Genomic DNA, 24,147 nt, shown 5'->3' on the forward strand with positions numbered 1-24,147 from the left:
TATCTCACTTTAGGCTTTAGGGTTGAAACATCCAAAGATTCCATTTTCCTGGGACTCTATATCGTATGCTTTGAACTCTTCCTAAAATTCATTCACCAGGATTGTCCCAATTTTTTTTTCATAACATTCTTGATAAGTTGGTTTTGGAATAGGGACAATACTTCATTTAAATCGGTTTTTAAAATTATCTTCCATGGCTCATGATTCAAAGACTAAGCTCCATGCATGATTTTCCGCCTCATGTATGTATTTTGTTAATATGCTTCTTGAGTTTACAACCATGCATGTCCACCAATTATTCTGAAACCATTTCTTTGATTAATATATAAATATTCTCGGTGGTCATTAACCGGCTGTCTAGACCGAATCGGATCAATGTTTTCATGTTATTGTAGAAGATATGTTTTCTTCGTTTACTAGTAACAGAAAAACAGCTTCTGCTTATAACCATGTTCCAATTTTTCATTTTCTATTGGGTCCATCAAGTTATAAATCTCTAATAACTTGATTAACATTGATTTAACTTTCTTGAACTGTGATTTTTCAGGTCACACGTGATGGAAGCATTTGTGGAAATTCTCGTAGATACTTTGCAGTCCATGATCGAGGAGGAGCTTGGATTGCTTGGTGGCGTTGCAACTGACATGCAAAAGCTTTCAAGCTTGCTCTCCATCACCAAGGCAGTGCTTGAAGATGCAGAGCAGAAGCAATTCACAGACAAGGCGATACAACTCTGGTTTCAGAAGCTCAATGGTGTTGCCTGTGAAATAGATGACGTATTGGATGATTACGTAGCTGGAGCCTCAAGAATCAAGTACAAAAATTCTGGTTGTTTTAGTTTGATGTGTTACCCTGTAGCAGGAAACTTAGTGTTTCGTCACAGGATTGGGACAAGGATGAAGGAGATCCTTGAAAAATTTAATGCAATAACTGATGAGCGAATAGAGCTTGGTTTGAGTGATCAGAAGGGTGGGAGCTATTTCAATGCAAGCCGTGAGGCTGGTGCCGTGGTAATTGAAGTAGTCCTAGGAAGGGACGAGGAAAAAGATAAGATTGTAGACATCTTGATGAAAGAAAAGGATAGAGTCGATCAAAATGTATCAGTGCTCCCTATAGTGGGTTTTGGAGGCCTTGGAAAGACAACACTTGCCCAATTGGTGTTCAATGATGAGCGCATAGTCAAACATTTTGAGCTGAAACTCTGGGTTTGGGTTTCAGAGGATTTCGATGTGAAAAGGATTATAAAAGCCTTAATTGAGTCTGTAGAAAAGACTTCTATTGGAGACTTAGCCTTGGCTCCTCTCCAAAGAAAGCTTCAAGAGTTGTTGAGAGGGAAAAGATACTTGATTGTACTGGATGATGTCTGGAATGAGAATCCAGAGGAATGGGAGAAACTGAATTCTGTTCTGGCATGCGGATCAAGTGGTAGTTCAACTGTCGTGACAACTCGTAAGCAAAAGGTTGCCACAATAATGGGAACATTACAAACACATCATCTGTCGAGTTTGTCAGACTATCAGTGTTGGTCACTGTTCAGGCAACGGGCATTTGGCCGTCAAGAGGCTGAAGAATATCCTAACCTTGTAGTTATCGGAAAAGAGATTGTGAAAAAATGTGGTGGTGTTCCTCTGGCTGCAAAGGCTCTTGGAGGCTTTCTACGATTTAAAAGGCAAGAAAATGAATGGAACTCCGTCAAATGCAGTGAAATTTGGAACTTACCTGAAGATGAAACACATATCTTGCCCGCATTGAGATTGAGCTACCTTAATCTTCCAGTAGAGTTGAGAGGTTGCTTTGCATATTGTGCTGTATTTCCCAAGGGCTCTGAAATTGAAAAAGAAGAGGTAATACATTTGTGGATGGCAAATGGATTGATTTCTTCTAATGGAACGATGGAAGTGGAAGATGTTGGTGATGCTGTGGTGACTGAACTACATCATAGATCACTGTTCCAAGCTGTGAAGATATTGTCTAGCTATGGCTATGTCCCTGCTTTTAGGATGCATGACCTTGTCCATGATTTGGCTCGATCAGTAATGGAGGCTAAACACAGTGGAACAGAGTCAAATAGAGCCATGATGTTGGATATCACAGGCACTAACCAGTTTTCTTCTTTCTTGTCAGAATGTGGTTCCCTGAGGACGCTCATTGTAAGATCAGCACAGTCGGAAGAAGTGCTTATTAAGTTGCCACCTGCTGTAAGCAAACTGAAACATTTAAGGCATCTAAATCTTTCAGCATCTTTAATTGTTGAACTACCCAATTCAATTTGTGGCTTGTGGAATTTGCAAATTTTAAACCTAAATGATTGTGAATATCTTCGGAGCCTACCCAAAGGCATGAGATTCCTCAGAAATCTTCGACATCTTTGTCTACACAGGTGCCGGAATTTGACACACATGCCAAGTGGAATTGGGAAGCTAACTTGCCTGCGGACATTGAGTATGGTCGTCTTAGGTGGCAAAAGTGGCTTCCGGCTAAGTGAGTTGGGAGGCTTAAATAACCTTCGAGAAGAGCTAACAATTGAGCACCTTGAGAGGGTTGAAGACAAAAAGCATGCAGAAGAAGCTTGCTTAATTAGAAAACAGGGTCTCCGCAAGTTGCATTTGAATTGGGATTCCGGAAGAATGTTTCAACAGTACAACGATGAGGAAGTGCTCGAAGCCTTGAAACCCTGCCCCAGCCTTCAATATCTGAGTATAAGCCGCTTCAACGGTTCATCATTATTTCCATCTTGGATTTCAACTGTAACAACTGTTCGTGTGTTCAACAGTGCAGCAGAGTACATAGTTGGGGCCCAGGAAAGTACTACTACTACTCCAGGGGTGAAAGAGCTGACGTTAGAGTACATGCCCAACCTAAAAGGAATGTTAGGAAGAGAAGTCCAAGGTACTGCTAGTACTCCAAGAGTATTCTCTCAACTTCAATCCTTGTCTTTTGGCCATTGCCCAACGTTGACATTGCCACTGCCACATATGCCATCCCTGAAGAAGTTACACGTCAGGTACTGCGGCCCGAACATGGCATGGGTTTCAATCTCCAATCTCACTAGTCTTCAATGCCTTATACTTGAGTCGATTGAAGGATTTAGTTGTTTTCCAGAAGAGATGCTACAAAATCTTAGTCTTCTTGAATCCCTGAGAATATTTTGGGTGAGAGATCTACGAGCCTTACCCAGAAGCTTGGCTAGCCTCACGGCTTTGAAGGAATTGACCATCGAGCACTGTCGAGAGCTGGAGTCTCTGCCAGAAGAAGGATTGCGAGGCCTTGCTTCTTTGCAGGAACTCCATTTGGTCGGATGCGATAATTTGGTGAGTCTCTCAATGGGGACTAAAGCCCTCAAATCCCTGACTCATCTACGCATCATAGTTTCAAAGCTAACAGCTCTGCCAGAGGAAGTCAAATATTTCCCCGCACTACAGAAACTACATCTGTCCGGTTTTCGCAATCTAACTTCACTGCCAGACTGGTTTGGAGACCACCTCACTTCTCTTCAACACCTGGAACTAGTATTTTGTCAGAAGCTTGAAACACTTCCATCCAGCATTCAAATGATGACAACACTCCAAAGTTTGACTATACGTCACTGCGACCTACTGGGACCACGGTGTGAAAGGGGAGGAGAGGAATGGCACAAAATTAAGCACATCCCGAATCTGGAAATTCGGTAATACAATTATGTATGGGTGGGTCTGCATATTCATGTATTACGTGAGAAACTATTTGTGTACTGTCCTGTAAGTGTGGGGAAGACCAACACTAGTACCTATTTTATACCATACCCTGTTGATATGAATTTATTCATTTGCTAGAGCTTGGATTAAATGAAGAAGATATTTGGGTTTTTTCTCATAATGCTATTACTTTAAACCATCCACATTTGAAAATGTAAGATTAATTATTGAAAGTAAATAAATACAAGAAAGTGCAAGTGAGATTAAATAGGGAATGTATATAAATGCAAAAGAGTAAAAATTATTAATATGTGTATATACATGATAGGTTAGATGAATCTTAGATTTATTAACTTTGACTTTGACTTAAAGGAACAGCTATGAACATTTTTTTCCTAAAAAAATAACCAAAAAAAAAATGAAATGGATCTATGATTCAAAATCCAAAATATCACGCCTGGCCAACTTTTGATTGAGAACAGAAATATTATGACTAATCTGGAACCAGAAACATAGAAGTAGGCTTAAATGAAGAAGATATTAGTACTTCATTAAAAAAATTTAGTTTTCTTATAATGCTATCACTTTATACCATCCACATCTTACTTGCAACTCAAATAACGAAACTCTGGTTGGATGAAGTTCATAATTATATCAAGAATGCTAATTTATATCTTGTAATTTCAAGTGCACATGACTATTTATCATTTTAGCAGTTCACTATTGGATTTTTTCTTGTATAGTTTTATTCACAAATAATTATCTAAGAAAACATAATTTCAGATTTTGTAACCTATCTATTCATAGTTATTAACAAATTTGTGGTATGGCGAAATGAAATTCGCGCCTCTGTCCCAGGAAGTTCGTGCATTTAGTGGTCTACGTAAAAATTATACTAAAAAATAACAAGGGGCTCTAACCCCACGTCATTTAAGTCTCAATGACTTCCAAAAACAAAACAAAAAAAAAAAAAGGTCTGGATTTTATTGCCATGAGCCACTCTAATGGCCAATGGATAGGATCCACATTCTTAATTTAAATACAATAAATATTTCACAATTTAAAATTTTCCATTTTATAATTATGTTTGTCAAAGTATACATTGATGTGTTTATTCATGTGCATAAATTTAAAGACTTTTTTTTCCCTATTATATTATTTTTCAAAGACTTATTTTTAAAGTGTATATCTTCAATATATCTAATAGATGATAACAATAATCACAAATTGAAGTTTTAGCACCCCAAACTTCTACGTTTTACAATGCAACCAAAATATTCGGAGTCCAATTAGTTAATTTGCATCAAATCATTGCAATTTTCAGCACTGGCACCTTCCTCTTCTTAATGAAACTATAAACCGCAATCAAACTATTGCATTCGTATGGATGCAAACAATTGGGACCATGGCGTAAAATAGCAACAGTGTCTTAAGAAAAGTCTTAAAATGCCAACAGTCTCTTTTGATCTTTCTGGTAGTGACCTAAGTTTCTTCAAGGAAAGATCCAAATATAGGAGTCCAGAGTTGCATTAGGGAGAGAGAGAGAGATTGGACTTTGCAACATAGCAGGATTAACTGTTGAAATTTTACAAATGAATCATTGGTCAAAACTCAAGAAACCTTGCAGGTTTCAAAAGCAAACAACTGATTAATTAAAAAAAATGTATCTTTGCCTTTCAACATTTGGCTCACTAGGAGGGACAAGGAACATAACTTTACAGTTTAACTATCAGGGCGAAAGGCAAGCAAACAAGTATCTTCAGATGGCTGAACTTTAGTTCCTCCAATTACGGGTGATGTATGACCTGGTGGTGCTTGCATAGCTTTCATTTTCTTCTTCTGCAAACCATCAATGTTCCAGATACATAGCTGCAAACAATACGGTGCACCAATCATGAGCAGTTAGCTCCTTAATATTTTTACAGATGATTAAGGAGATAATTTCAATCCAGACTTGGAAAAAAAGAAAAAGCACCTGCCTGTGCATCAGCTCCAGATGATACCAATACATTCAAGTTCTAGGAGAAAGCAAGCCCAGTGATTTGTTTATGGTGCCCCTTAAGCTTGGTTTTAACCTATAATTCAAAACAAGGGTGAAAAAGAAAAACAGCTGATAGTTCCATCTCAAGCAGGGGGAAAGACATACAAGCTGATAGTGAAGCAGCCATCAGATACAAAAAAGATCGTAATCAACAGATCTGTAGGCTTCTTAATTCCAAAAGCAAAGTACACACTAACAAAATAGAAAGCAACCTTCTTCTTAGTCCTTTTTACCAGTCAATCTAGGGAAAAGTAGATTTAAAGAAAGATCGTATGCACCAATGCCACAACATCTTCCCTTTAAATGAAAACAGAGGCATGTAATGCACAGGAAGAAATTAGGGTATATCACGCAATACAGATGCAAGAAAACAGGAAAACGACAATGGAAATGTGCAGGAAGGACCCAAATAAACATTGGTTGGAGTTTTCACAAAAAAAAAAAAAAAAAGACTAAGTTTTCCATAATCATTTAGTAAGTCAGGCTCTTGCTCCTACTCCAGAATCTGACTATCACCAAACAGAATATAAGTTTTTAAGTTTTCCTTCCTAATTTCCTATTTAGTCTTAAATTTGAGGACCTTTAGAAATTATAGGTGATTTGGGCCTCCAAATGATGCCACATTCAAGATAACAAAGCACGAAATCCTACTATAAGGCTCAAACTGGTATAATATAATCCACAATTGACCTATTGTGGAAGGTTTAGGGACTTCAAAGGGGCTGTCTCAACAACAAAAGATGTACTCTGAGGTAGACAAAAAGAATTAGTCAAGTGATTGCAACAAAAATCATGCATAAAAACTTTCATTTTCAAAACATCCTGCGGCAGCATCATTATCTTTATCTAAAAGCCAGTGAAGTGCTAAACAAACAATTTCTTTAAATAAGCAACATGATCAGCACTTTGGAATAGGATAATATTCACAGATCCAAAGGGATGACAAGAAAATCTACCTCATCAACTCCTACATTGTATATTTGTATGGTGGAATCTTCCATTCCTATGGCAATAATATTGTTGTCCCGAGGATGGAATGCCAAGTAGGTAGCTGCTGGAGGTGGAGGCATGAAAGTAGTCATGGCCTGACCAAAATTCAAGGGATTGGATTTGTCATCCTAAACCATCAGCAGAGGTCGTGCAAGGGTCAGACAACGCAAACAATGGACACAATCAAAACACAATCTGAGCATAAAAAATGGCAGATAAGCAAAAGAGGACTTTGACCCATAAACATAATGGCATTAGGTGCAGAGGGTAACAACAGACCTTAAACGTCGTCATATTGAACAAAGGGACCTTGCAACCAGATGCAGACATGACGTAAGAGTCATTCTTTGATAAAGCAATGCATGCGGGTGACTCTTCTGCTGGTTTGGCTTCACTTAGATCATTAGACATGAGAGCTGGCTGCCACATCTGAGGAATGATGGATGCAGTAGACTGATATGCGCAGAACATACAACACGGAAGAAAAAAAATACAAAAAATGGGACATATCAGATAAGGTTAAACTGAAGGAAAAAAGAACAGAAATGGAAACAACATGCTGAAAATCCAACCGTTCCAGAAGGATTCCATTCACTGCGCTAACATTCCCAGAGCCTATGAAGAGCATTAGAGCCCAACGCCAACAGAGCAAGACCAGAATTTGTGTAAAGCAAACGCAAAATCTGTAATCCCATATTTCTTGCTAAATAAAAGTACCAAGGGCATCCGTTAATAAAGAACTTTCAAAGCATTACACACAGCAAGAAATTCTATAAAATATAGGATAATCGCATTTAACACTGAGACTTACACACTAGTTACAGATATCCCCTCAACTTCTGATTGCAGCACTTTAATACCTCATTCAACTTTTTAGAACATCATGACATCACACCAACACCAGGCACAATAAATACATTTTCATCAGGAGACCTGAATGCATATACATCAATAACCTTAACTCAGCGTCTCTCTCTCTCTCTCTCTCTCTCCACTTTTCTCATCCTTATGCCTTTGGAATAGGTTTAAGGTTTTAGAAAGGAGATAATCTGTGATTGAGAGGTTTGGTCATTCTGGTGGCTTGAATGCAGCTAGCGAAATGGGCAACTGGCTATAGGGTAACCGGTTGGGAGGCGCTAAATTGTTGCCGGGACATGTTACATAAAACAGGAAGTGGGATATGCTATGCTGTTCAATGGCTGGGTTAAGTTGACTTATGCAATCAAATTCTGTCCTACAATGAATGCTTTCCCAAGAAAACGAAAATTATTTCAATAAAAGTGAGGATCCCACCCATGTACCATGCATATACCTTGCTAGCAGCCAGAGGGTCAGGCAACCTTCGCGTCTTGAGTTGATTTGCCTCAGCTATATCAGAAAACTTCCAGCATTTAATTCTATCAGCATTATCTGAAATCATTGGTTTGACATCAGCTATTGTGCTTCCCTCCATGGCAGGCTGTAAATGAGTCAGATCAATGAGTGAGCCAAACAGAGCACAGCAACAACATTGAAGATGGATGTACAGACAGAAATCATCAATTAAAAGACAAATGTTTTTAAAGACAATAAAATGGAAAAAACAGAATACAAGATTTCCAATGGATAATGACTGTTGAATTCTGTCGGTTCATTCAAGGATTGGAGCAACAGGGGCAGCAACATGACCAATAGGGCCCAAAGAACCAGCAATTGCAGGCTGCAGGAAACAATGCAAAGACATAAATCATGTGATGCCCTTCTGCAAAAAAAAGAAAACGAATAAAAAGAGAAGTGGAGGTATTTTAACATTGACTTGTTCAGAGAAAGCCCTGGATGCCTCGAATGTTCTGCTCTCCAGCATCCTCAACAAGTGTTGTCCATCTGTATTCACCAATATTTTGATTCCATTTTCGCTTGTTGTAACAGCAAGCAATGATCCTTCTTTGTTGAATCTCAGTCTAGGACTTGCCTGCAATGACTTATCATTGATTTTAAATTTGCCAAGTTGCAGTAAAAGGCTTATCAACAAAATATGGTTGTTTTCAAAAGAGATACTAACAGGCAATCTCCCATCAGCATTGGTGAAAGCAATCATGTTGTTATTATCCATGTCCCAAAACTTAATCTGAAACTCATCACCAGCAGCTAAGAAACGATTCCTTGTTGTATCAAATTGCACCACACTCAAAGACCGTTTCCTAAAACCAGAGTATGTCCTCTTGACAGCTCCTTCACTCTCATTCCATTCAACAAGGTGGGATTCACCTTCTTTGCTCGTCCCACAAGAGAATAATCTGAAGCAATAACAGATTGATGAAGCAACTTTGGACAAATCAAAAAAGGAAAATAAAAAAGTCATAGAGAACAGAAACCGCCAATGCTTTCCAAGGGAAAAGTATGCAAAAGAAAAGAACACAGAGTGCTAATTTTCACCATGCTAGATTTTGGCTTCAGAAGAACATCTCGAGGGTTACACGAATGTTTAAGCAGAAATAACTTGCATCTTAATTGTCTTTGATGCCATTGCCAAAGAATTATACCACCATATGAATTTACAAGAATTGGAAAGAACCTATTTCCTTATTATTAGAAAGTTCAACAAATTAGGCATCTCAAAATACACAGCTTTTCCAGAAGTTTTAGAAGAATATTTAAGAACTTGTTTTGTTAATAATGGTAAGGACCTGATAATGTTCAAATTTTTATCAGACTTGACGACAGTGCATCCTATGCCAAAAGCACATATGGTGACAGCATAGTCTACAGAGACAGTAGCAATAACTAAAACTATCATAAAAGCAACTGTAATTGAAAGAAGCAGAAAACGTGTTATACTTTCAACCCCAAAAAGAAAAAATAGCGTAAGATGAAGTCACATCTATTGGTAAGAAATATACACCAAGTATAAGTATATTATGAGCATCAAATTGGAATCGATTAAACAGCATAGAGCTTCTGCAATTGCCTGGTTCCATCAGCACTATATGCCATTGTTGTGCACCAAAGTCCGGGAGCATCATAATCAACCCTAGACCCCAAGCAATTATAAACCATGCTTTTATCTTTCCGTCAATAGCTGTAGAGAAAATAAACTGCAAACAAACACTGATTTATTATGATGATGTCACGTCGAAGGACTCAAATAATCAAGATATAATTCTTTTTCACGGCCACACTTCAAGATGACCCAGAAATTAATTCAGATGTCAGAAACACCGCCTTGTAAAAAAATAAAACAGGCAGCATAGCACCCTTAAGGTCTTACCTGGATATTCTCTTTATAATGAGGGCAGACAGAATATACACGAGCTTCATGGCCTTCAAATATATACAGCCTGCGACCAGCAACTGCATCCCAAACCTGTCATAGATAGATCCATGAAAATAGATAAAATAAAACCACACTAAGATGTTCATGGAAGATTAGTACCTTGATCATCATGTCATCTCCACAAGTCACTACACACAGTTGCTTGTTAGGATGAGCAAAAGCAACGTCATTTACACCGCCGATATGAGCATCAATCTAGAAAACCCAAGCACTAATCAGCAATCAGACATTTGTACAGTTACCACTCACAAACAGACACAGCAAACAGTTTAAAACCAACATACCTCCAAGTGCTGTCTCAATTCGCCTGCTGGATTGTAGGTATATATCTGAACAATGTGCTTGGAAAAAGCAACACCTAGTAAACCAAATGACAACAGAATTTGATATGTGTTTTAAATAAACCTAATGAATTTTGACAAGGTCAAATAGAAAAATTGAGAAATACCAAGTATAGATCCATCTGGGCCCCAAATGCATCGGTTCACAGATACGGTAGCATCTTTCACCAGAGTTGTCTAGAGTCATTTAAGGTTTTTGTAATGTTACGAGACAAATTTGGAAAATTAATAGACAACAACTAGTTTAAGATTTAAGCACCTTAGTCAAGGAGCGACAGGTTAAAGTATCATAAATACAGACCTGTAACTGCATTGAACAGGCCGAGATATCCCAAACTTTGAAATTTTTATTAGCCAACCTCTCTCGGGAACCAACTTCCCATATGCTAATGTCACCAACATTTGTTCCAACTACCAGGTAGAGTAGCCAGCAAAATACTTAAAGCTCAGAATGATGAGAGGCTATCATAAACAATCTTAATTAATATATGAAATTTGGTTACCAGGTAGAGTAGCCGGCAAAATACTTAAAGCTCAGAATGATGAGAGGCTATCATAAACAATCTTAATTAATATATGAAATTTGGTTAATTCAGAAATGCAGCAGGTAACTTCACATGATTAAGCTCAATGCAAGTAAAAGAAGGTCTCTGAAGAATCAACCTAGAAGAACAGTCTATTGCTGAGGATGGAAGTCCAAACTCATAACATTAGATCCTTGGCTCAGGTTACGTGCAACAGTTTTAGGAAGGTCATCTGGCGAGTAAATATTAGGAGAATGAGTAGAACCAGAAAAGGAAACCTAGAAAAATATTTGTATCAGCATGTATGGTCACTAGAAAAACTGCACCCATCAAGGAATCAAATAAACAGATCATAATCATGCAAAACATGCCAAAACTTCTTCATTTATACAAACCTCGTCAGATTGGCCAACACCAAGCCGTTTCATTAAATGCTCTGAATCAGCAGTTTGATAGTCCATTGCTGAAGCACGAGGTGGAGTCCTCGGATGTTTAAGAACGGTGGCTAAAAGCATTGCATGAGGTAATCATAGTCTATTAACCCAAAACATCATCCAGTACCAGCAGTTATAATTTGAAAACTGACCTGCACCAGGTGCCTGAACAATAGCTGGAGGACCTGCTACAACAGCAGCATGCGGTACAGAATGGTTAGCACTAGACATCCACCCCGCAATGGCACTTGGAGAAGGTGAAACAACTTGTTGGAATCGCTGCAGGAAGACAGTTTGGAATAGTGACAAGGTAAACAAAAGGCATAAGCCAATTTTGGATATAAAGAAGATCATTAACTTACGCCACGGGCTCCACGAGGCAGAAAAGTCCCAGGTTTAGGTACAGGTCCAGCAAAGAGACTATTAGAAGGTGGGGGAGCACAAGCTCCATTACTAGACAAACAAGTATGATCAGTGAAAAGGGTTTTAATATCAGGATTTGGCCGGGGGTTCTTACAAAGTTGATGCTGCCAATTAAGACTGCAGAAAGAAACAAAGTTCAGTGAAAATATCCTACTAGGGAAAGCAGGAACCATGAGAAAAACAAATACTGTCTACTTCCCTAAAACCTTAAATCAGTAATTTAACATTCAAAATCAACATTTACAGCAATGCCACTTAATATACAAGACAGGGACACATGAAGATGTATCCTACATATTCACATCTAATTATAATCAGATAGTGATACATAGATAGCAGCGTAACCTCTGATTAATCAGTGTGCGCAATCTTGAAGCTTTGAATGCTGGAAATGTGAGCTTATCACAGAACAATGGATTTGCTTCTATGAGCTTTTTCAGTTCAACCAGCATAACGTTTCGTGCAGACTTAGTGTCCCCATATTTGGAAAGCTGCTCATTCTGCCTAGAACAATGCCACAAGATAATTCAAAAGGCACAAAGAAACTGAAAGTATTGTATGGCTCAAATGCTGAATCTGATTACCTAAAATTCTCAAGAGTTAATAACTGGGTAGTCTCCTTGAAGAGATCTTCATTGAAAGAGGCAAACCCCTTAAGATCCTTGACAAGAATATCAACAGCTTTTGCTCTGTCATTCCTGCATAGTAAGGTAAGGAATAATCATAACTTCTCAGATTTTATCATAACTCAGCAAATCCCTGCTCTCTGACATAAAATCTTACTTATCAAGAGCTTCAAGATACTTTTGCTTTCGTAATTCAAAGAAAATCTTCATTGAATAGTGGTTATCCTCAACCTTTGTGAACCCACTCAGGTATCATTCAACTTCTTTCCATTCTCCTGCTTGAACTTGATCTTCAAAATATTTCATATTGAAGAAGAATCCAGACTCTTGTTCCAACCTGAATAATATTACATGCTACTCCACCATAAACTCAGAAGCAAGCATGCCAAGAGTCTTCATCTTTAAACTAATAGAGTCATTTAATAAATTCCTTCAATTAACATGTATTGTACAAACTCTTCATGTTAATTAAATCCAACTTCAGAAAATGGCAAATTTTTATTTTTCTTTTCTTTCTAGGAAGATTGACAGTTTGTACATAGTCTTTTTCACACTTTCACCGTTCCCCAAATCATATAGAAGAATAACATTCAGTTGTAATTCAGTCTCACAAACCTCCCTCCCAAGCGTACTGACAACAAAAAAGAAAAAATAAAATGCCTTATTCTATTTCATCAGCTCGTTCATTTTCAACAACAGTAGAAACAGGAATCAAGAAATGAATGACTTCGTCTTACAATAAATGAACAAAACTTACTTGTGGACTGTCTCCTTGAACTTCTCCTCATCCAAGGACTGTAGTATTAAGAAAACCAGTTCTCGACTCAAGGATGGCATGGTAATGCTACCCAGTACCCCTAACCACTCCAGCGCAAATATCTGATATTAAAGGAAAAATTGCAGATTGAAATAACACAAATAGCTCTTCAAGCCTCCACCTTTTTTCAATCAAGCTCAACCTCATTCATCTCAACAATAGAATTGCTTGATTACCCAATAACATTCGCACCAAGAAGTACAACATCAAACTCATTTCACCACAGAAAGAATAGATATTTCGAACCACCATTACTCCCAGCTTAATCAAATTGTCACATTTTTAACAACTACATAGACATATATCCATTGGTAATTATAACTAAAAAAGAAAATGCAGAATCTACTATCACTGCAATACCATCATCTTCTCCTAACCATCAGTTATCGTTACAAAAAGAAAAAACCTCCTTTTTGCTCATCTTCGACCTTCTAACACCAACACATTAATAATGCAAATCATACAGGCTACAGCAAAGATTACAACTTTCTGAACAAACCCCTTAAAAGCCCCCCAAAACTGAATATCTCAGCACAAAAACAAGAACCAACAAACCAAAAATTTTCGTTACCTACAACCATCTACAAATCACACTTGGAGAACAGAAAAATAAGCCATTTTCTGGATCTCGGTCGATGCGAAATTGAAGCAAAAATGCTGAAAATGCATATTTATAAAGTTAAAAGAAGCAGCTTACTTGAAAGATATGACCCCAAATGGTAGGGGAAGAGAAGGTAGGGATTTTCTTTCTTTCAAAAAGAAAGCCTCTGCAAAGCAACACCAGCAGCACCAGTCTAGTCCCACCGGCCACCACTAGAGCAGTGTACTTTCCTTTGTCCTTTTTGCGCTTTCTTTCAACTTCTATGTATATTCCGTACGTTGGAATTTCCACTTGCTGGGGGAATGGGGCTCATGTGTTTATTAATTATTAGTGTCTTAAATTCTCAATGACTGAAGAAATGATAGGAAAGTGAGCCCGGGAACTGAATTAGGCAGTTAATACAAAAGAGTTGTATTGGTAATATGTCCACGTGTTTGGTTTCAGTTGGTTATGAATTGGATTTGATGGCTGAGATTAATAATTACCCAAGTTTTTGCTGCTAATGTTGCCAAATCATTTCTTAAAGATGATTAAATCCCAACTAAACCCCCACCCCCCCAAAAAAACCCTAAGACACCATAAAAAAAAAAGCTCTTCATTTGACTTGACAATTAATCTTGGCATTTAGGGGAAAAATTGTTTGTAAAATAACTTTTTAAATTTGATACTTGAAATGGCCTAAAATAAAAATATCTTTGCAAGTTTATTATTATTTTTTGTCAAAATTGCAAGTTTATTATTATAGTGTTAATATTTTGAAAGAATGAAGTCATGAGGAGGAAATAAATATAAATGTATACTTTTAAACGGTTATTCAGTGTAAATTGAGTATAAAAACCAGTGTTTATTATATCGAATTAGAAATAAATATTTTATTCATTCTTTTTTTTGAATCGTACTCAAAAAAATAATATTGTATCATTATTTAAAATAAACTTGTTTATAAGATAAAAATTAACTAAATAATGTTTTACTCCCTCCGTCCCACTTTGATAGTCCTGTTTTTCTTTTTCGTCTGTCCCAAATTATAGTCCATTTTCCAATTGAACAATTTAGTTGTATTTTAATTTTCCTAAAATACCCTTATTCAATGTAAGTTGTTATTACTATAAACCTACCACATTTAATGAGAGTTTGATTCTTTTTTTACTATCAATTCAAGTTCCCATAAAATTGTACTCTAATAATGTGAGGGTATTTTAGAAAAATAACTACCTAAATTGATTATTCCAACAAAATTAACTATTTTTTTTTAAACTGTGTGAAAAAAGAACAAGAATTATCAAAGTGGGATGGAGGGAGTAAGAGTTTACAAATAACAAGTCCTTGAAAAAGAGCTATGGAAAGGCTTTCTTCGTTTACCTTGGAAACAAGTAGATAAAGCATTGTGTAATTTGTCCTCATACGTGTCTTTAAATCCATTGATCAATTCTCTCTATTAATCAGAATTTTTCGCTCCCTTTAAAGTAAGATGTTTTTGGATGACAAATGTCAATTATATTTTTTAGTACCTCATTTAACTTAAGTTATGCTAAAGTGTGTAAGAATTTGCTTGAGTTATATATGGATGAAATTGAGCCACAATTTAGTTAGCATGCAAGGTTATTTATTACTAGTATTTCTTACTAAATTGGTATATATACAACTCTTTTGGAACCAAAATTTTAAATCTATTATGCCAAAGTAATCATCAACTTAGTATGACATTCTTAACTGCTGTTTTTTTTTGGTACTCTGCAATGCTAAATAACTGATAGTTTTTTCGGATGTAAGAATCATATTATCACAATGCATTAAAAAAAAAGTTAGTTGGATATTTTATCTTTGCAAAAATATAAATTCTATTTAATATTTAGACATCTTTATGAAATATAAAAATTAACTCAAACTTTTGATTCTCAATTAAATAAAACCTAACAGTGGACTAGTAACAAAATCATTAATCGCCATCAGTCATTTGGGTTGGTGATCACCATCAAGCAATTAAGTCTTGGTGGTGTGGTACCTTGACCTTCTATCAATTTGCCACTATATGTGGCTGTATTCAGTGGCTTTCTCCGATGGTGATTCAATTTCCATCGCCGGCCTCTGGTGATTCACTCTCATAGACTCTTCCTCCTCCTAGATTAGGATAGATTAAGTTATAAAAATATTACCGTTACAAAAAAAAAAAAAACCATTAATCACTTAAATTAAAAACTATTCCCACACATTCTATGGCTAAATTGAACTTTCCTTATTTAGTCAGTTTATAAACCAAATTAATCACATAAAATCGGAAGTCTATTTTTATAATCAAAACCATTACTACTATCCTTCAAGTTGGTACAAACTATGGTGCAAAGCATGAATTAAGCATATTACAATTGGCTATTTGATTCCTCTACTTAGATGATTGCCAACTTAAAGTTTTTTTTTTTTAATGGTTGTTGAAAGGGTAAATTCTGTAATTTTCAGAAGTTTTATTAATACCCCAATTTCAAACTTTCATTTCCATTCTACCTCCACTAGTTTTAGGTGGGTCCATTGAAGAAACCCCCAATTAAACTACAAAACCCCAGCAGAAAGCCCCAAGAAAAACACACAGTAGAAGACACTCACGGGCACACACAGTGAGGCCTAAGAGACGACGATGCAAAGATGGTGCTCAAAGCTCCGGACACTGGCTTCGGCACTGCATTCCTCAGCAAAGCCGCAAAATCCCACCCCAATTTCCATACGGACCCTCCACATTTCTCCTAATTTACTCAACAAGTCCACTGCCCAATTTGCAAATTTCCCCAAATTTAAGCCCCTTCAAAATGTCCCTCAAGTTCCTCACCCCTCAAACTCCAATCCCTCTCATCTCCCTCTTTCTGTAAGTAAATTTCAGAACCCTTTTTCTGATTTTGTTCTCACGTTTCATTTCTTTTTTGGCTAGTAAGCCCATTTTTTTAATTACAAATTTAGCTTTTTCAATTTTGTGATGGCCAGCGAGTTTTGTAGCAAATTTGAACTGAAAAATGATTGCTTTGTTTTTTGGGGGTTTTTACGGCCTTTTTTTTGTTGCTTTTAAATATGGATTACGTTTTGAACTCAAAATAGAGGGAGATATGGTTGTTGGAAATTTATGTTACTTTTTTTCGGTTTATTGCAATTTAATATTGAATTTATTCAACTGTTGAAATTTTATTGGCTGCTGTGTGGTCTTAGGGTTTAACAAGAAAATATAGCTGGTAAGATTATTTGTTGAAATTGATTAATATCTTGGTTTAAAGGATTGATTAGAGAATCTAGGATGGGTTAACTGACTTAGAAGTTAACTTTATTGGTATTGGGAGGTTGTTCTGTGTATTTTTTTTTTATTGGCCTGTTCTTTATTATCAGTAAGTTCTAATGTCATTTGTTTTGATTGTTGTCATCTGCAGTTTTTTCAAGTGAGGCATATTACTGCAAAACAGAGGAAAAGAAGGTTAAAGAGTAGGCAACCATTGACTCCAATCACTTCCAAAGTCAAGAAAATCAAAATGAAATGTTATTCGTATGTAAATCCCTTGATCACATGCAAAGAAATTCATTTCTAGTGGTCTGTATTTACTATTTGCAAGCATCTAATGATTTTGCTAAATTTAATCTCTCAGGTCATTTAAGGGAAGATTTAGAGTTATGAATGATGGGCAAATTAGGCGTTGGAAGGAAGGGAAGCGGCACAATGCACATTTAAAGGTCTGTTTATTGTCCTACTGCTGGATAAAATGATAATAACATTATTTGCATTGGTATGAATTTTAATCTGGTGCTTTTAGCATAGTTGCTTGTTATAGTGCTACTGTTATTTTCACTGTTGTGAAAAAATGCACCTCGCGTTTAAACTTGTTTTCTGTTACCGCTCCTTCATTTAGATGTTATAGGAGTTACATTGGTTCCATGTTGTTGCTTATCTGTTTCTGTAGTAGTTTTAAGGAAAAGGTCATGAGTATATGGTCAAGATAGTAGGGGGAAAAAATCTGTAATTGAAAATTGCAGTGAGTAGAGAAGATTTCCAAAAGTTCACTATGGAACTTTATTGAATGTGCTCTTCTTGGAGTGTACGGTTTGTAAAATAGAAAAAGAGCTCAATAGATTGCCTTTTATAGGCCGTGCTCAAATGCATTTTCTGTTTTTCCATAGGAGGAAGTTGGATTTGCATGGAATGGCATAGCCTTCTGAAATTTTCATGTCACTCAGCTTTTCCATCAGTTTCTTTTTGCTCTTACCATAAAAGAAGGATACGTACTATGGGGTACCATGTCTTATAAGTATGCTAACTAATTTGTTTGTATTGTTGGCATAACCATTTGAAATGCTTCTATGATCTCCACTTTCTTCTTTCTGCTTCTCATTTATTGAATTTGATTGGCAGGCTACAATATTAGCAAGTCCTCCAATTTCCCATCCTCCTTTGCTCCAGTCCTTTGACATGAACTATCTATTTGATTGACAAATAAACTACAACTGGAAGCCCTTATAGTTAAAAAAGAGAATTGTTCCTAAATCTAAACACAACCTTAAAATATAAAAGAAATGATCAAGCCTTTGAATAATTGTGTATGACATTTAGGGAACATGTCACTCCTGACAGAGTGGAGAATGGAAGGACTACCTTTCTGGATTAAGCCTGAGTTGCAACAAAATACTAGCTTACTGTGAAACTATCTGTCAAATTTATGAGATAACTTGTGAGGGAGGAAGAAAATGTGGAAAGAATTCTTTTCTCCATTCACTGACAAGGGACTTGGGAATAGTCTCATCTTCAAGCTCCCCTTGCTAGTAATGGTTACCAGACTGTATGGCGGGGAAAGGATATGTTTCAGAGTGATTGGCTGTCCATTATACTCTGAACCAAATTACATGGCAAACTATATGCATGGATGAAACTTAAGGTGGTTAGCATGATGTCTGTGAGGCTTTTACATTTGCAAGGCACGTTTATCTAAGAGTCTTATTTCATTGGATATGCTGGAGATATTTCTTTGAAAAATTTAGGAGCAGACAGACAAGATCGAAGTTTGATATCACTGAAAAATTGCAGTTTGATATCATGTATGTTGAGGGTCATACCTTGGCTCTCTTTTCCTTGTTAGAGGTGTAGGTAGGTGATGTTATCTTGTTAGCGTCTCGTCTTCTAATGTCTGTTCTGGTGTTATTTTAGGTCTTAATAATATCTTTCTCATCTGCATAGCTGGTCACTCTGATTTTTCAAAAAAAAATTGATATGCAAACAGATAATTAGTACTATGTCCAACAAGTAATAATATTATTGTGTTCTATGAGGAAAACAAGTTCAAGATGAAATTATCTTTTAGTCTAGAGGGAATAAAGGCAGGATGAAATAGAAAAATGTCAAGTTAGGAGAGGTAGTTCAAAAAGATAAAAGTGGATAAGTTTGTCCCTATCGGTTTGGGTTTTTTGGCAGGATTAAATGATGATTTTGAATTCAAGAATTAATTAAATATCTTTTCATAACGTTCTGGGGGTTAAACTGACAGTATGAAAAGATATTAATGCCTCTCTGGTTTTCTCTATGTTTCTCCCTAATTTGGAAGCATCTTTCTCATCTTTTCTTCCCTTAGTGAATTCCGAACAGAAAGAAAGATTCTCGCTCTCGCCCCCTCTCTCTCTTTTTCACTTTTTTAGTTCACAATTCCCTAGCAAACAGGGCTTTTCGAAGAAATAATTAGCTATTTCACAAGGGGGAAAAAGGGCTTAAAGCTAATTCAACTGAGTAATCTTGAATGAGACGCCAAGCATTTATATCTGAACTTTAGGTGCATATGGGGGTGTAGAGTTTGTGACACATCAACTATTTCCCTTGTACATAGGTTTACCATATCCTTTATTTGTTGACTGCCAATTTCCGTAAGTTACTCCTGTTCCTCCTCGTTTTGCATTGATAGGCACCCTTGTGTGAATTAGTATGCTGGATACATCTATATGGATCAAACCCATATGTGGCATGGGATTAATATGACCTTTCATGTGGATGTTTTCTTTAATTATGTGCTGAAGGGATTGCAACCCTGTAACAGAATTATGCAGCTCTATAAATAGGAAATCAAACACCATAAGGAATAAAGGTGGAGGTGTGCAATTGATTTTACACAGGCTAGGGACCTTATTGAATTGTGTTGTCTTCCTAGATGTGATTGAAGCTTTCAATGATTGAAATTTTGCTGCTGTATTCACTTGTAGAGCTGCAGAACGCAGTTCCCTCTCAGATTTTCACTTTTTCTGATATGGTATCATCATCTGTTTGAATGTTTCGTTGTTGAATGTGTAGAGAAAGATAACCATAGTTTTTAGCTGAGGTGTATGATATTGTCTGTCTACCCCTCCATTCATGGCTGTTTCATTTTGGTTATTATTATGATTTTTTGAAGTACTGCTTTATGTGGAAATGCTGTCTGTATTACTCTTACCGCACAAAAGGGATATCACTGTGTTAATTTTTGCCTCTTTCTCCACTTCTAAACTACAAATGTGGAGTATTGTGTCGTGTGCTGAAGATTCTTTGGGAGCTTTTCTCTAGACGTTTTTTTTTTGTGTCGAATAATTTTTTCCCTCTCTTGACCATATTTGCAAGACTTTGGCTGTTAGGAACAGTTATCTAGGATTGATACTGTGTGAGGTTAATATGATCATTATTTATGCAGTCTAAGAAAGCAAGGCGCAGGCTTAGACGTCCTGGTACTGTCCCATTGGCTTATGCAAAAGTGATGAAGAAGCTCAACTTTTCTGGATGAACTACTATTGACCTCACGGCTGCTACTGTTTTTGCTTGAAAAAAGGCATTTGTCAAAGCTAGTTTTTATTTGTTCTGTAACTCATTTTTTAGAATAGAACTCTGGTGAAAAACATTTTTCTAGGGATTTTCTGCAGCCCATTCTTTTAATTACTGCACATTAACTTGAACGATAACAGGCTATTACACAACCGATCTGGATTGAAAAATCCCTTTGGCAATGAAATATCGAATAATAGACTAGTAGCTTTCTGGATTAAACCTCAGAATTGAGCAACACTATTAATGTTTGGTATTGATTATGCAGTCTTATTGCAATCACTAAAACAGCAAGATTGCTGATATGATTGAAGGTATACCAGTTCTTCACTGTACAGTAGGGACTTGGCATGAGTAGGTCTGTCAAAGGTTGATAGACACTTGAGCAGCAAAATTCATGGAGAAATTAGAACACAAACAAAGAAAAGGGAATTAAAAAAAAAATTAACAGATGGTAGTTGCTACTAAACTACCAGAAAGTCTAAGTGTCCACCCCGTATTCTATGCAGATCAATACTCTCAATTCTCAATAGAACAATAAGGCGCATGCAGTATTCTTGCTGTAGCATGTAGCATACGGTTTCAGTACAAGATATGCTGCGGCTAGAAAAGTAAAATTGCATTCGATCATTAGGCAAATGTTGACATGCTTATATTATGTAGAAGCATTCTTTTGTCCATTGAAGGAGATTACAACATGAGCTCAAGCGGGTAAACCCTTGCTCCACTCACTACCTGTGGACTTGAAGCTCTCTATTCATTGAGCAACACTGACTAAAAGGACTAAAAACCACATCCTTGTACCTCCAACAAATTGAGTGACATTATTCCTAGACCTAGACTAATCATCTAGTTAAAATATCTCATAACTGAATTCCATAAATTACTTAAAAGTAATTTACGAAATACTCCTCGAAAAGGGCTGCAAATTTTCTTGTTATTAGCTAGTGTATGTTGCTATTTTTTTTTTTTTTTGCCCCTTTTCAACTAAACATTCTCAATTAGTAAAGAAACCTCTTACAACACCCCCTCTTCCAAGAGACTCATAATTAGGATTGTAATCATAGGCTACCCATGTATTTGTCTTATGAATGAAATGGTACGTTCGATTTTCATCAAACCTCCAGTCACAAGTCGGGTAATCTTCTGTGGCGCACTCGTAGTCATAACTGTAAGCTACAAACACCCCCATATTGGTGGAGCAGTTGTACATGGACATGGAAGGGAAGAGTTTATTAGGTTGGACTGTGAAGTTGAACCATTCTTTAGGCTTTAAATGCCTTCGTTCGGTGGTTTCACTTTCGTAGAATGAAAAGCACCTAACTGTCAAAATGTTCGTGTGATTGTTGGTTAGTTTAACTCTCTTTGGCTCCCGATAAAATGCCTCAGATGGGCTTGGCAGGATCAGGAGAGATGCAATGAGCTGAAGGAAAGCCAATTCCAAGAGGACAGTAGCCATGGCGCAAATGTTGAATGATGATGCTCCATTACACCTGACAAATGATATATTCTTGAGGAATGAGTTCCATAGGACTGTGTTAACGTTGAATGGGTTTGTCTAACGAGTGTCAAATTGGCTTTAAGAAATTATCATATTCTAACTTTTTAGAAAAGTAAAATTAAATCGGAAAAGTAACTATATATCGGGGACAATAAATATGAGTGTGTGTAAATAATGAGTTGTGTGTATTAAAAAAAATGCCGTTGATGCACCTTTTGAGAAAAAAAAATATAAACTAATTCCTCTACCAATTCACGGTGACATGCAAATAATAATAATAATAATAATAATTTGTAGGGTTCTTTGTCTTTGTATGTTTTTGTTACAAATTGATTACTGTCCTAGCATATGATCATCCCAATATATTATTGAAATACGTTTCCGGGGCAGTTCTCAACTCCAACTATGAATTTCGAAATTTTAGAAATCTCCTTTTCCAAATGTAATGAAATGCATGCAGCATAGAATCTACGTACCTCTTCTTGGAGGGAATGGAGGACTTAGAAATTGGGTTTGAAGCTTTCTCGAATGCCATTTTCAACTGTATTTCCTTTGAGCCTCCTACTTCCTTTGGGTTCAGCAAGACCCTCTTGTTAGCTTCTTAGACTTCAAGGACAAAAGGAATCTTAGAAGACTTCCTTGATTGATCTTCAAAATCAATAACAGGGAGTTGGAGAGACCCCTGCTGGGGAGAGATTATGAATTCCAAAGAGAAGAAAGGGATATATTCAAAACCCCAAAAAAAAAAGGGATTTACTTAAGGTGAAAATTGAAACAATGGTATTTATTTATCCATGGTGATATGTTTAGCTCATGAAATTAGTGGACATAAGAACTTCAAGAATTCGAAATTCAAGGGGCAAAGAATCAGCCGAAAAACTGAAGTCGTTCGATATCTTTCATGACATAGAAATGGTCAACATTGCATAATTTCCTGGAGGATTGCTATTCATTCGTTGATAGAGACAGCCTAGCACAACTTTTCCCTCTTATTGAGTCATCTTTTTGCCCAAAAATTTCTAAGAACTATTACAAGCCCGAAGGACTAGATTTTCGGTCGCATTTTCCTGCTAGAAAACCGTTGGGAAGTACATGTACTGCTCCAGATGTGAATTGTTTGTAATTAGCAAAGTTGGCAGCTGAACCAAGTCAAATAATAGTTGTAGCACCTTTGACTGGTTCTGGTCCTTGTGGATGTTTAGCAACTTTCTCGAGCATTGGTTTCTACTTCTTTGTCAAAGACATCCATTTTCAATCTATTATAAGTAATATTTTGATCTCTTTGACCAAAATGTTCACATCACAAGTTTGGATAGGAGATTGTTTGGAAAAAATTTATTTGAAAGAATACTATAACATTTTTTACAATGTAATGTATATGAAATAAAAAGATAATTGAAATTTGTGTTTATAATGTAAACTGAATAATAATATTTGAAAGGTTTGTTTGCAAGTTATAGTAACCAAACATAGGTTAATGAATTTGGACATAAACATCGATTGTATTATCGAATCATTTATGGCTCATGAATATTTTTTTTGGGTAGCCCAGAACATGTACCGACCCGAATCCTTTGGACTCAATTCAGCACGCCAAACCAAGAGGGAAATGCTGCTCCCTAGCGAGTCACATGGTGCTCCAGCGAGCAGTTTTGATTTCGGGACCTTTTGTGTCCAAAGGACCGCTGCTATCACTGGACCAATCGCGTGGGAGGACTCATAAGTTTTTGCTTCCTATGCACTACTACAAAAATTGTTGAGGTCGAGTATATATTGGTTTTTGTAATTCTACAAATTCTTATCAATTATGCAGTAGATGTCTAATGCCGTAGATGTTTGACAAAAACAAACTAAAAGATGACTCATTTCTTCAATTATAGGAATTTTCAATCGGTTTTTGTAGGTTTACTAATGTTTTATATGGTTGGAAGTTCTTGAAATATCATGTTATATCATATTTTATATGACTTGGAAAATTTGTTTAAACTAATAGAGAAAGAATCAATTCATGGGTGAAACTATAAATGGGATAATAAATAAACCCAATACCTAACTCTGATACT

General features: G+C 36.4%; 3 protein-coding genes and 1 pseudogene across 3 annotated transcripts in view; 2 read left to right on the top strand and 2 right to left on the bottom strand.

The window, feature by feature from the left end:
* Positions 1-557: 557 nt before the first annotated feature.
* Positions 558-3,671, top strand: LOC113780166 (putative disease resistance protein RGA3). The gene has a single exon (XM_027325981.1). It carries the CDS (start codon positions 558-560, stop codon positions 3,669-3,671), a length of 3,114 nt encoding a protein of 1,037 aa, XP_027181782.1.
* Positions 3,672-5,222: 1,551 nt separating this feature from the next.
* LOC113781025 lies at positions 5,223-14,036 on the bottom strand (annotated as a pseudogene).
* Positions 14,037-16,350: 2,314 nt separating this feature from the next.
* LOC113781199 lies at positions 16,351-20,805 on the top strand. Its single transcript, XM_027327077.1, has 4 exons — positions 16,351-16,641; positions 17,192-17,304; positions 17,405-17,489; positions 20,456-20,805. The coding sequence occupies exons 1-4, from the start codon at positions 16,417-16,419 to the stop codon at positions 20,543-20,545; spliced, it is 513 nt and encodes a 170-aa protein (XP_027182878.1). The 5' UTR covers positions 16,351-16,416; the 3' UTR covers positions 20,546-20,805.
* A 775-nt stretch (positions 20,806-21,580) lies between these two features.
* The window catches only part of LOC113780167 (CSC1-like protein At1g32090), a 16,510-nt gene continuing 13,943 nt past the window's right edge, over positions 21,581-24,147 (bottom strand). The window contains exon 5 of the mRNA XM_027325983.1: positions 21,581-22,141. Within this exon, the coding sequence (XP_027181784.1) occupies positions 21,581-22,141 (561 nt within the window). The remainder of the gene's footprint in view (positions 22,142-24,147) is intronic.

The sequence above is a fragment of the Coffea eugenioides genome, chromosome 8, assembly GCF_003713205.1.
Source record: "Coffea eugenioides isolate CCC68of chromosome 8, Ceug_1.0, whole genome shotgun sequence".
NCBI lineage: Eukaryota > Viridiplantae > Streptophyta > Magnoliopsida > Gentianales > Rubiaceae > Coffea > Coffea eugenioides.